We start from the raw sequence: 14,454 nt of genomic DNA on the forward strand, positions 1-14,454 counted from the left end.
AAGAATATAACTAATATAAATTTATTTTAAAGAAGCCTTTGAATCAGAATTAAATTGATAAATAAAGCCATCCACTGAAAAAGCGTTAAATCCATTTTGGCTATTATATTCCTTTACTTCAAACTTAAAGTAGAAGTATACTGTTTACTAATGTTTTTATTTTTTTTTTTTGTTTTTGTTTTTTAAATTTATTTTTATAATGGGGTTTAGCTGATTTTCTTTTTTTTTTTTAATGTTTTTAAACTATGTTTTAAAACATAATGTTTTTAAACATAGTTTTAAAAACTATGTCTAGATACAAATTAGTTTGGAAGTTCTTGAAAGTTAATGTGGAAGCAATTTGGGCTTTTCCACTATTTCATCATTATAGAACTACAACAACCTTCGAAGAAACATTGTTAGTAACATTTTGGACAATAAAAACTATAAACCAGATTGTTAGTAGAGGAACAACAAAAATATAAGTTAGAAAATTCATAAACATACATTTATTCAGGAAATACAATTACTAGAGTCCTTAATATTTCAATGATCATTCCACATAATAAAATACTCACAACACATATTCTTTTAAGTCTACACCAAGTCATGCTGACATTCTTTTCAGATAATCCATAGCCATTTCTTCTATTAAATGCTATAATATCCATTTGTATTGTAAACAAAGTATTGAGCCAAACTATTTAAGTACTTGAGCAAAGTAACTTTCAAAAATTTAGAAGAGGAAGACAATGTTTTGTTTTGTTTTTTTTAAAAAACACATCTGAATTATCAAACCCCAAAGAACTAGGCCACTATAACCTAGTGTTATACTAATGGATAAAGCGGCCATATGAAGACAGCACATAATTATCAATGAAAATATTTCTCATCTGCAACTTTTAAACATGCTTCTCAAATAATAAACATTTAGTTTTGAAAGTTTTAAAGGCAAAGGGGGCAGAAAGATGACAGACATTAAAAGTTTACATTTAAACTACTGATAGATTTTGTTTAAAAAAAGAAAGAAAAAGGGAGGCTGTATTTACCACCCAAATAAGGAATGCCAAGTACCTTTATTTCCTAAAGAAATTACTAAGAAATATAACCAATCATTACATTTGCAGCTATTTAGTAGTAGCTGTAAACTGAATTATTCTGATACTTCCAAAAGTGTACTTAGAGCATTTTATAAAGGGGAAAACAAGTGGTTCTCAACCCTCGGTGTCCTTTAGAACCAGCTGGAAAGCTCTGAAAAACGAAGCATCTGGCCCCACCTCAGAGATTCTGATGGAGTTGGTATCAGATGGGACTCAAGTGTCATTATTTTTTAAAGGCCTGCAGGGTGTTCTAATATGCAGCTAAGGCTGAGAATCACTGAGTCAACTCATTTTGAAATACCAAGAAAATAAATGGAAATTGGGAAGGGAAGATAATTTATATTTATAATTTACAAATCAAACACCTACTATATACTATGTACCTAGTTATGTTCATGAATCATACATTTATAAGATGAAAATTCCCTTCATTTCCTCACTATACTAGACCACTACCGTACATCTTTGCCACTGAATGACTGCATTTTTCTATGGTCAGGATTTAAAATTCTGGGATACACTATGAAAACTGCATTAAAGAAAATAAACTACTGCTACTCATGCTCAACGGGAGCAAGCAAAACTACTGTATTTGGCTCTTTTAAGCTATCCATATTTTAAGAATTACAAATAAGTGCCAACCCACACAAAGAACAGATTGTGGATTACTGTAGAAGAAACAAAAAATAGCTTACTCAACTTACTAAGTTTCAACACCAAAAAAGGTTTAACTTGGCTGAAAGTTCTGAAACAGCTGAGATACTGAACCAGGAAGCTATAATTTATAATGAAATGTTGACACACCCTTAAAAGCTACTGCAGCTGTAGTAATACTAAGATTTCTTCAGGGTTTAGTTACCCTGTAATGCAAGAATACAAGCATAACAATAATATTACTGTTTTTATATGCACCGATACCTCTCTTTAATATATAAAGCTCTACAGCAAATACCTCTAATAATTTTACAATTAAATTAAGTCCGTAACTCTTCTACACTACTTTGGTCTCAACATTTTTAAAACATCAATTAATTTTGGAAATATACAATTTAATAACATGATCCTATCAATAACAAGCACATTTTGTAGTGGACTAAAGACACATTCAACCATGCAATCCAGTGTTCAATACCTAAAAGATAAATAACAATGCTGACTTTTATTCTGAAAATCATCGGAAACTGGAATCTTTTAAGACTCACAGTGCTCACAAACATGCAGAAAAACATACACATTTCTATTCTTCCTGAAGGAATGTCACAAAATGCCCACTCTTTACACAGGGTTGATAATTATTCTAAATTCCCTATGTATTTCAATCCATTATTTTCTTTCTAGCACCTGTCACTTAAAATTTTTAAAAGCCTGACAAATGTTCCTGTAAGTTGTGTCTGAAAATGAACCTTACCTCTTTAATTTCTGCCTTTAAAAAGACCTCAGTCACAGTCATCCACTAATAGCTGCCTTTCAGTAAAACAGTGACATCCAGTGGACAAATCAAAGTATCTCAGAATTCCCATCATTATAGCTGAATCATAAAGATCACATCTCTAAATCCAACTAAATAGTGAATGAGTTCTTACTCATTTTGACAAAGCGTCTGCAGATTCTTATCAATGTATCACCTCATGATTTCTATATATCTTAAATATATCCTTCTATCTTTTTTCTATTTAATATCAAGTCTTTAAATTGAGCTACTTAGGAGTGTGTAACTCTTGAGCCTAGTGAGGTTAAAGGTATTACTTTTTCTTCTTTGCTATTTCCCACCACAAACTAACTGGCTCATCACTACAAATGGAAGGATGAAAATATAAGAAATATATTTAAATAAAAATGAATAGCATTAAAAAAATTTGCAAAAGATGAAACCTAAACCTCTTTTTGCATTTGTAATTTATGATATATTGTTGACTATAAATAGAAAGATGTAATCAGTAATGCTAACAATCAAATTACATTCTCTTGCCTCACTGCTCAAATATTATGAAAGAATACATATTTTAGCAATGATTGTATCAGTGTTTAAAAACTTTTATAAATCAGTATAAATGAATATTCATTATATATTATGTTTAAATAAAAGTAAAAAACTTCCACTGTGCTGAGTTATAATTTACCATTGATAATATATATTATGTGTGTGTTCCAAATACAAAACGCAGCAGTGATGTTAACATTGACAGTGTAATAAACTGCTGTAGCTGAGACTGTTATGTTTAATTTCTTGGAAAACCATAAAGAAATGTTACAGGTGGGAAAAAAAAAAAGCAAAGAAAAGAATGGAGAACTGTTATTTTTAAATAAGCAGCCAAATAAAGAAAACTTTTTTTCCCTAAAAAAAGGTTAAGAATGTAAAAGTACATTTTAATATTAAAAAAGCATTTTTAAAAATCTATAACAACTTTATGACAAAATCTGCATTTGTTGAAAAAGGCCTGTAAAAACAGCAGGGCAGAATTGCCCTCATCACCTTTTTACTTTTTCTTGTCAGAAAAAAGTGTATGCATCTCTGGAACCGTAAATGATGTTAAAATAGGCATTTATAAAATGGCAAGGAGGATTTCACGGGAAGTTTTTTTTTTTTTTTACAATCATTGGCATTGCGGCCATCAGTAGGTCACAAGTAAAACTTCTCTACCTAAAAGCAAAATGGAATGTAAAGTTTTAGGTCTGTTGCCTGCGTTTTGCTGATCTCATTTTTTCAAAGCGTGACTCCATTTCTTCCAAGACCTTGGGTGTGTACCGTACTACTAATTTAACCTTTCCTTGAGCTGCTTTCAGCAGTTCTACAGCTTTTTCATGATGTTCTCCTTCAACGCTCTAGGAAAAGAAAAACCACACAGACACAAACACAATTAGTATCTAGGTTTTGTAAGTAACTCAAAATGAAAAATGTTTAAAATATACACAAGTAAAAAATTTTTAATGTTATATTTCAAACTATAAACCTATGAAATAATCCTGCTTTATCATTTTAATCAGTGTAAAATCCTCTGCTAAATCATATTCTGTTTGTAGTTTAGGAACTGGTTTTTTAGGTTCCAGATAATTAGCATATCAATCTACATGCTCTATTATTTCACTAGGTCAGAAGTAAATCAGGCAATTGCCATTCTATAAGACTAAATTGAGGGTAGACTTTCAATTTAATGTATTGCCTTAACTACTAAGGAGCTTAGTTACTTCATAAAAATCACACTAAGCATTGCTAATTTACATTGGAAAGAAGCAAAACACACACAAAGTGCTTCAAAAAGTATCACTCTACTAAACAGTAGTGCCTAAGATTCCCCCAAGGGATTTCTAAACTACAAAGCTTCTTTGGTTTTTCCCTACATCTTCTGTTTCTATAACTCAAGTACACCCCCAAGTGGTCACAACACATTGCTACAAGTAGAAATAAAATGCATCCCTACCACTCCATTAACAGAAAGGAGTTGATCTCCTCGCTTGAGGCCCCCATGTCTATCAGCAATTCCACCTGGAATTATTCGAGATATATAGATTGGAGAGTTTTGCTCTTTGCCTCCCATAATATTGAATCCAAGGCCTTCTTCTGTTTTTGGTAGCTCAACAACTCGAGGATGAGAATGTCCTTCGCTGGCAGCAAATGCAGCAACAGTAGCCTGAAAGAAAATTTTACGTATTTAAAAAAAACAGGACATTTGTTCACTTCATTCTTTTGTCCCTTTTTAAAAACCACTTTTGAAGTAAATATTTTTGATGTCTGAATGCCCACAAATGCACTGACAGTGAAGGTAAGCTAAGCAGATGGTGTTTTAAGGAGGATGAGTGAAAAGCCTACCCTGGGATTATGCAGCAAGTGTTAAGGTCGTTGAGGCCACTCCTAGGCCTTCCAGTGCCCAGAACTTCTGTGCAGCGCTTGGCCAGCAGGCTTGCTAGGAAGATGAACAACGTGCGCACTAAAGAGGAGAGCCCCTCCCCTCGCATGCCAGCAGCCCTGCGCTCCGGGGCTGGGAAGCCGGGCTCCTCCAGGGGCTTCTGGGCAGGGCGCAGCCCACCTACGCAACCTGTACAGGGGCAGCTGTCCTTGTATGCAGTCATTCTGGCGGCTGTATGATTTGCACTGGATACTAACTCATCAAGAAATAACTCAATATTGAAAAAAAGAGGGGTATACAGAGTCAATGTGAATTGTGAAACAGAGCCACATCTTTAAAACTTTCAAATTTAGACTAATCTAGACTAATTCTAACACAGAGTTGAGATTCTGGGTTTCATTTTGCTTTTAAAGATAATGAAGTAATCTGGTACTATTTTTTTGTGTGTTGGATCAGGGTACATGAGCAAACATGGGAAGGAAGAGAGAAAGAAAATCAAGATTTGTTGAATACCACCATATTACAAGCTCTGAAAGAGGCCTCATTTTACAGATAATGGAACTAAGGCTCAGATATTCAGGAAGCTGTGAAAGTCAGGAATTAAACCCAAGTTTTAATCGTTTTTTCCTACTCTGTCAAATAATACCCACATGTTTAAGTGTTTGTACTCAACAGAGGATCCAATACTGCCTTTTGTGAACCAGTAACTATCAATGAAAAGTTACCTGTTAATGACTAGTTCTAGTGTAAGTCACCTACTGCCGATATTAACTTATTCTAACCACATATCATGGACACTGAGGTCAATGCTTGAATTATCTGAGGAAAATAGTGGCACAGAAAAGCACAAAAAACCTACCACCTGCAGCTCTGAAAAGGTAACCTCCTATCTGCAGAGTTATGGTTAAGGAGAAAGTGAAGGGCAACTTGGGGGGCATACCCCAGATCTACCATTTACTGTTTGTGTGGTTTGAGGTAAGTAACCTAATCTGATGCTTCCTCACCAATAAAGTGAGGCTAATAATTCATACCTCAGAATTTTGATGAATATTTACATAATGATATATACATTACATATAGCAACTATGTATATATGTATTATTTGTGTGCAAGTATATTTTTAATGCATCATCTAAACTGCATAAAATATCTTTTGTAAAACCAATTAAAAAAGTCCTATTTCTCAGGAATCGAGAAGTTTAGTGTACCTTGAAAGATACTGTTATTTTCAAAATAAGCCTATTATGAATCTAATAATTGCACATTTTAAACCTTTAATTTATGAAGAATCCTCTCCCTTCTAGTAAATGAAAAAATGTACCTTTGCAGTCGCATTAGCTCTCACTTCAGGACTGCTACTGATGTCCACAGTCTCGTAGACATGTTCATATACCTGCAAAACCCAAAGTTATTATTACGATTTTAAATCTCAGAATATACGTTTGAGTTCTTTGTGAAGTTACTGAATGTGTTAAAATTTTAGACAAAGTTATGCATTTTTGTAAAATGTTTTTCTATTAGAAATTCCAAAAACAAGAGAGGCAGGTTCTAAAGTTCACTTTTTTAAGAAACTCTGAACCCAAATTTCAGAATATTACCTTACCCTAATTAACTCAAATTTTTAGTAAATTTTAATCCCATTTACTCACCTCTCTTACAGCATTGCAGAATTCACTTTGAAGGACTCTTTGTAAAGCTTGCAGTTTCTGTGGTGGTACTTCTCCACTCCTTTGCAGTTTTTCCAACAATTCAATTGCTCTACAAATATCTATAGTTAAACAAACACACACTCATAGATAATTTTCTCAGAATATTCTCTATTATTTATTTATATCTTTCTTTTTTGGCCATGCCATGCAGCATGCAGGCTCTCAGTTCCCCGACCAGGAACCAAACCCGTGCCCCCTGCAGTGGAAGTATGGAGTCTTAACCACTGGACCGCCAGGGAAGTCCCAGAATACTCTCTAAATGCTTGTGTAACAGCACAGCATTTAGGATTCATTCCTTAACAACTAACAAGAAACATGTATAACACAGAGAAAAAAGGAATGAGTATGAACTTGTGTGTGGTATTGTCTGTGTGTGTGTTCATGTATGGAGGATGGGAATGTAAAGTCTGAGAAGAATGTTAAATTTTACTGTAGATTAGGAATAAATACTGATGTTGCACAAGCATAACATCTGGAAAACAGCATCTTTGAGAGACACAGGAAAATCAAATATAAAGTACTAAATGTCATAGGAAAGGACTGGAGCTCAAATGTCATAGACACATGAACACTGTACTGCTTCAGAAAAGCTGACAGTATTATCAGAAGCTATTTAGTCAATAAAAATTTACCTACCATCATTAGTAACCAAAGCACTGAACAGTATAAAACACTGTGTGCTAGTGAAATCACTGTTTATTTCCCAAAAGGAAACGCAATATATATGTAGATAGGAAAACTCTTCAATAACAGGTGCAGTTACTGGCAGGAACACATTTAAAACAATGATGAAGTGAGTAAAATTAACTGGTCTGTTTTCAACTTAGGATCATCAACACAGTGTATTTGGGATACACAGTGTATGGGATTCTACACATCTATATAAATACATTATGCATGTTAGGCAATTCTCATTGAGAAGTGTGAGGGTAAGTATTTTATGAATTAAGAAATTTTACAAGATTCAGTCATGTTCCAACACTTTCTATCTCTCGTAGGATTTTTGTTTTTAACTTCTTTTGTACCACAGGGGGCTAGAGTACCTATTACTCTAAACTGTTTTGTATTTTGTAAACATGTATTTGACTGAGCTTGTCTTAATTAAAACACTGTGAATCTGGTCTCTGTAACAGCTGTGTGATCTTGGGCAAGTTACTTAACCTCCCCGTGTCTGTTTTCCACTGTAAAATGGAAATAGCAGTATCTCCTTTATAGGAATTACTTGAAGACTAAAACAAAAAATACATGGTAAGGGTCTGGCATATAGCGAGCATAAATGTTATGTTACATCAGCACCAATTAATCATAAGATACAAGGGATTCTACACATCTATACAAAGACATTAAGCATGTTAGGCAGTTCTCATTGGGAAGTGTGAGGGTAAGTATTTTATGAATTAAGAAATTTTACAAGATTCAGTCATGTTCCAACACTGACTATCTCTCCTTGGATTTTTGTTTTTAACTTTTTTTGTACCCAGGGGGCTAGAGTACCTATTATTCTAAATTCCTTGCTTCCTTTTGTCTTAAGTGGAAGAAGTTCTGAATTTTATATTATACTAAAGGACTGGAACTTTTTTCTTTATAGAATTAGTATGGCCTTCTTTGTGTTTGCATCTGGAAACCTAGGAATAAATTGTAGTGAAGAAAGAAGTAGATTCTTCAGTTTCAGGTAATAAAAGCTTAAACTGATGTTAATCCAATGCAATGGAAAAAGACTTTCCCCATTCTGATCTCCCACCACCAGAATGGCTGGTGAATGAGGAGTGCTGGTTCATCAAATATTCTGACTTAAAAAATTACAATACGTAAGCTCTATAAAAATTTCCAACTAACAAAAAACTGAAGAAGTAAAATACTCTTTACTGAAGCAACACTGTACCCAATATGTGCTCAAATGGGTTCCACTGAATCTTGTTTTGACGACTTTGAAGGCATTCAGGATCTTGATCATATGCACTATTTTTGTACTATAGGATTCCTGGAAGAGTTTCTTAATAGAGTCTGTTAAACAGAATGCTAAATATTAAGAATCACAGTTGATGTAATCTGACTTTCTTATTCTGCTGAATGGCATCAACTAGCAGTTCATCTTACCAAGGTTCTGAGCATTCTACTGTGGAACTAAAATGAACTCTGAAATAGGAGAAAACAAAGCCATGACTACCAAAGCTAAATGCCAGAGGTGAAGTTTCATATTTTGTACTGCACTTAAAAATACAAAAGACCGCCAACATGTTAGAATCCTACAACTGGCTTTCAAAGAAAAACACCTACTCCTGTTAACACCAAACAAATTTGTTCCCATCTACAAAGCACACTATCATTGTGCTCAGGGAGAAGATGTCACAGTCTTAGGCCTAACTTAGCAAGTCTTCCCAGAGTAGCTACTCCTCTGTCAAAAATGATACTTTAATTAATGGTCTGGTGGGCTGGAGAAAAACAACATCACTTGTAAAGAGACTTACAAATAGTGAACACCATAAGGAATAAACAATGTTAAGCATGCACTGGTTTGTGTGAAGGCACGAGGAAAGACTCCACATACAATTCTAAAAATGTATTCCTTAGAGCAGAAGTTAATATTCAGACTGTAAATGCAAATGCTAATATTTGCAAGATGTTTTCAGTCTCCATCTTATACTTTGTTTACTACTAGTACTCCAAATGTTTAGTTTGTACTTTTTGACTCTTACCGATGACTTCTAATACTGGTGTGTCAAAAGTATGCTTGAAATTATTTGAAATAAAGCATTTGGGGAAGAGTGGAATGCTGACAATCTGCAACAGGACCCTTTAAGGCTCATAGCCTTGTACCTCCACTGGCTTTTCCGTTTCTAATTACTCAGCAGAACGGGTTTTATTTTCCTTGACAGCCTGCTCTAAAAAGCAAGCCACCAGCCAGTTAGCAATCGTAGGATTTGTAAACAAGGAATAAGGCTGCACTTTCGAGTATTTTACAATCTATCACTATTCCGCCTAGTTATGTAACCTTCTTCCCAAGACCGCATCAGGAGGATTGTTTTTAAAGCACCTTCTCCGGTGCCCCGGGAGGGGCACCACAGCCAGGAAATACCCCCAATACGAATACAAGTGAGGTTGTAGTGGAAGTAATGATGCGTTTTGTGCACAAATAAGGGGGGTTCTGTGGGAACGCGCTGTGTGTCCGGGCTGTGTGGGTGAAGGCGGGGACACTGGGTTGTGCACGCACCAACACCGGCAGTGCGTGTAGCCTGTCCGAACTGGGCGTGTGATGTTTGCTCAGCTTGACACGTCTCTGAACGCTGCGTCTGCCGTGCCCACCCAGGGAGCGTGTGTGCAGCGTGTGTCCGCGAATGCAGACAGGTGGTGGTGAACCGTGCTGTGCTCCCCAACGGTCCGTGTGAACACAGGACGGGTCTGAGGATCAGTCAAGAGCAGCAAGCGCCCTCCCCGGCGCCGGGCGCAGCAACGTCGGCGGCCACCGGCGCCAGCGCGAGGGACAACCTGGTTCCGGGTCTCGGAGCTTGGCTGCCCCACGCCCCCCGGGGATAAGGCATTCCCCCACCCCCTCCGCCCACGTCGGTCCCTGCCTCGGCCCCACTCACCCCTCTCCAGTCGCACAGGCTCCCCCAGCGCCGCCATCTTCCCCCTTTGCTTGCAGACCCACAGGAAATGACGACACAGGGGCTGAGGTGGAGGGGCGGGGCCTAGCGGGAGCCGGGAGCCCGGAACAGGGGCCGGCCAGTATCGCGAGAGCGGGCGCGGTGGATCGGAGGGTCGTGGCCGTCTCTAGAGTAGAGGGTGTCTGTGTGCCGGGCTTTCGAGTTCGGCGTTTTGCTGCACCTGCAGCGGTCGTAAAGTTCTCAAATCCCCCGGCCAACTACGATTGAAAAGAGTCCCTTTCCCGACTCTTACCCCCTGCCTTGGGATTCAAGCCTTATCCCACTCGCTTGGGAACTCTTGGCTCCACGTGCTAGAGTCTGGATTCTTGTTCCACCTTGACTGTTCGTGGCTCTGTGAGCCTGCACTGCTCACTTATCCTCTTTCGGCCTCAGTTTCCCCCTCCGTCCGTCAAAGAGTCCTGTCTCGGAGTTCTTTACATTCTTAAACAATGAGATTCGATGACAGGTGTGTAAATGAACTATAAAGTCTCCATTTGTGGCTGCATTGCATTAATTAATTTAACAATCCAAGGCACGAATCTTCCCTAGAAATCTGTTTGAGAATAAGGATGGAAAGTGCAAAAAGCATGAAACATACCCGGGTGAGCGAGAGAACAAGGCACTTTGGTGCACCCCAAAGCAACAATTTTAAAAAGCTGATCCAAAATCTTATGTAAATGAAATATTGGGAAGCAAATAATATTCTTAATACATTATAGATTCTTAGGGCCACTTTTGAAATTTTCATGAACCAAGAAAAGTTTTAGACCTTAGTTTAAGTGAAATATTAATTTGCCCAGTATTCAGATTCCACTAACATTTATTTGAGCGCTAGTCTATGCTGACAAACAACTTTTCAACACTTCATGACAGGATTGTTTTAACAACCTCCTGGTTGCCCCCGATCCACCCTTTCCATTCAACTATAATGCTTTCTTCCAATCCATCCAAATGCCACCATTATACTCCTTTTTCCCCCTTGAACCCTGATCCCATCATCAAAGGTTTCTGTACAAAAACTTTCAATGGCTTCTCCTCTTGTTTCCTGTTTCTAAAGCCTTGCATACTCTGAGCCTAACTCATCTATCTAACCTCATTTCTCATTATCCCTCCAATGCAATAACCACTCCAATAGAGGCAGAATATTCAAAACCATGTTTCTTCTTGCTTCCAAGTTTTCACTTATGTCATTATTACGTGGAATGCCCTTCCGCATTTCCTCTGGTTCTCCAAGCTGTATACATCCTCAAACTGAACCCATCTTCCAGGGCTGCAGAAGACATGCCACTTCTACTAAGCTTCCCTTTCTCCATCCTCTTCCCCTTCTTTGGTCCCTAATGGCCCTTATATCCTGCAAAAGCATTCATGTACTTATCTCTTATTCATTGTTGTCATTTGTTGCCACAGATATTCAAGAAATGTTTATTAAACGCTTAATGTCTTCCAGGCACCTTGCTAGGCACTGAGAATAATACCACGTGGAGAAAGACAAACGCAGATGTTCCAGCTGTTTCTTCAAGTATTTTCTTTTCCTCCATCCTCCAGCTCCTCTCCTTTGATAACTCCACTTACACGTATATTCCTCTGCCTGACATCGTCTACAGCTCACTGATGCTCTGTTCGTTTTGGTTTTTCAAGCTTCTGTTTCCTTTTTTCAACCTCTAATATTCTCTTAATCCCATCTAGTTCATTTTTCATCTCAGATATTGTTTTTATCTCTAGCAGTTTGATTTAGGGGTGTGTTGGGGGGTGTTCCTACATTTTCCGTGTTCTCACTTAACATGCTCAATCTTTCCTCTAGCTTCCTGGACATATAGAATAAGATTATAATGACAATTTTAGTGTCTTTGTCTTCTAAGTCTATCATCTGTGCTATTTCTGGCACTGCTTCTATTGACTGATTTTTCTCTTCATTATGGCTCATAGTTTCCTGCTTCTTGCATGATTGGTAACTAACTAACTAACTAAATAAGGCTAAGCATTGTGAAATTTACTTTTTTGGGTGCTGGATATTTTTGTATTCCTATAAATATTTTTTGAGATTTGTTTTGAAATGCAGACAGAACACTTGAAAATAATTTTGTTTTTTGAGGCTTGATTTTAAGCTCTGTTAAGTGGAACCAGTTCAGTCTTTTGTGAAGGGCTAATTGTGTCCCACCACTGAGGAAATACCCTTCTAAGTTCTTTACCTCATGCCCCATGAATTATGTGGTTCTACTCTGATTGGCAGGGATAGGAGCTATTCTTATGAACTGGGATGGTGGATTGTTTGCTTTGTTCCTTTTGAGTGATTCTTTCCCTATCCTTGGTAATTTTTTAATACACATAATAATCATGAGATTTCACAATTCCAGGGATAATTAGAAGATCCTCAAAGTTTGCAGAGGGAATAAAAAGAATGAAAAGTCATATTCTAAGGAGTGGGACTCAGAACATTACAAATCATTAATTATTTGAAGCATAGGTAAGGAAGAAAAAGTATTAGGAGCTACTTCTGAGCAGGGAAAATATGATTCAATTAATTAAGAACCCATTTATATTCAACGTACAAAGTAAATGAAAGAATCAGTTAATTTGTAAGGAGAGATCTCCTAAAATGTCCCTTCCTAATTCATGTATCTTTGAGAATTAGAGTTAGGAGAGATCTAGAGAGTTCCAGCTCCTTCACTTTATGGGAAGAGAATACTGATTGCTGTCCCGCATCTCAAAGGAGGCAATTGTGAGCACAAATGAGGCAGACCTGCTTTTGCTTTTATGCCTCTGCCAGGTTATTAAATCACTCAGCTTCTTAATCGAGAATTGCTCTTCCTGTGGAAGAACTCCTCTTCACCTGTTGCTTCCTCACATTACTTCCTGCTTCGGAGATGGAGAGGAACACTCAAATTAGAATAGGAAGCCTGAGTCTAGACAAATCCCAGAGAAAGCTAAATTATGTAAATGTCATCTTTGTATAAGAAATGAAAGTCCTAAGTAGGATGCAGGTATGAAAACTTTCTTAACTCAAGACATTGCAAATAGAATGTACTAAGACAGCATCAATTAAGAGAAAACTGGAGTGGGTGGGGAAAATTGGGGGTAGAAGGCTGTCTAGTGAAGCTAGGAAAGTGGAAAGTAATATGAGGAAGTCAGACACTCCAGGTGGAATGTTTTACTATTTCATTGCCTGTTGAACCATATACAAATAGGCACTACTATATAGAATAGATATTTAAAAGAGTTATATCTTATTACAGAGTAAAACATTACTCTTACGCAAAGGGACCTATTCAGGCTTCTATTAGTACAATTAAAGTCTCAGTTTTCTTTCTTTTTCCAACCGAGTTTCTATAATATACTCCTCAGAAAAGTAAAAGTTTTGATAAATGGCTTTCTTTATTTGAAGTGAATGATCTTGTCAAATCTGAAGTAGCCTGCATTTTAAATAAATTAAACAATATGTGAAAACACTTGGTCTAATCAACTAAACACCACAATATGGGGAAATCTCTACAAGAACACCTTTTGAGGGGAATTTTTCTTGGTCACAGATCTCAGCTCAGAACACAAAACCCCATCTCAGAATACCAGAAATCTAAGGTAAACCCTACTTGTTAGAATGAGTTGCAGGTTATGTTAAAGTGTAAGGGTTTACTTTTTTAATGTCAGTTGTTTCATCATCACTCTACACTACATGTAAAGGCACAGATTGATGTATTTTTCTGGCATCTTCCTGACGCACCCTTCCCCTAAATAAATCTGTTTGCCAGGATCTTGTCGCTTAAATTAGCCATCTCAAACTCTTGGTCCTGCCAACACAGGCAATTGTGCCAATGTTCTCAGCATTTACTGGCACACGAGCTGTTGCCTTTTCTTTGGCTTTCTATGTGTACCTAAGGCCATCATCCCTCCTTCACAAGACAGCAGTCTGGCTTATGTGTCACTGAGACAGACTTCAGAATTGTTTGGACTCACTCTGGTTCTCTCCAGGGTGTTCATCCTGCGCGATGTATTTTCAGCTATACAATATATTGTTCAGAATTTGTCGTGCACATACTTGCAGATTGGCAGAGCCACCTGCCAAAGATGAGAACCTTTTAAGTTGTTGTCAAACGTCATAAAATGTGTTCCGTGATTAATTCTGTGGGCACAGATTGGTTTTTGCACAGAGTCCAAAATTTGGGATATGTCACAGTGACTA

At 37.1% G+C, this 14,454-nt stretch overlaps 1 protein-coding gene across 1 annotated transcript; it reads right to left on the minus strand.

Annotated features, from left to right (window-relative positions):
• Positions 1–1,790: 1,790 nt before the first annotated feature.
• LIN7C (lin-7 homolog C, crumbs cell polarity complex component) lies at positions 1,791–10,272 on the minus strand. The gene is made up of 5 exons (XM_059929619.1): positions 10,221–10,272; positions 6,574–6,692; positions 6,246–6,317; positions 4,499–4,708; positions 1,791–3,902 (listed from the first exon to the last, which is right to left on the minus strand). The coding sequence occupies exons 1-5, from the start codon at positions 10,255–10,257 to the stop codon at positions 3,747–3,749; spliced, it is 594 nt and encodes a 197-aa protein (XP_059785602.1). The 5' UTR covers positions 10,258–10,272; the 3' UTR covers positions 1,791–3,746.
• Positions 10,273–14,454: the final 4,182 nt, after the last annotated feature.

This window comes from Balaenoptera ricei, chromosome 8, assembly GCF_028023285.1.
Source record: "Balaenoptera ricei isolate mBalRic1 chromosome 8, mBalRic1.hap2, whole genome shotgun sequence".
Classification (NCBI taxonomy): domain Eukaryota; kingdom Metazoa; phylum Chordata; class Mammalia; order Artiodactyla; family Balaenopteridae; genus Balaenoptera; species Balaenoptera ricei.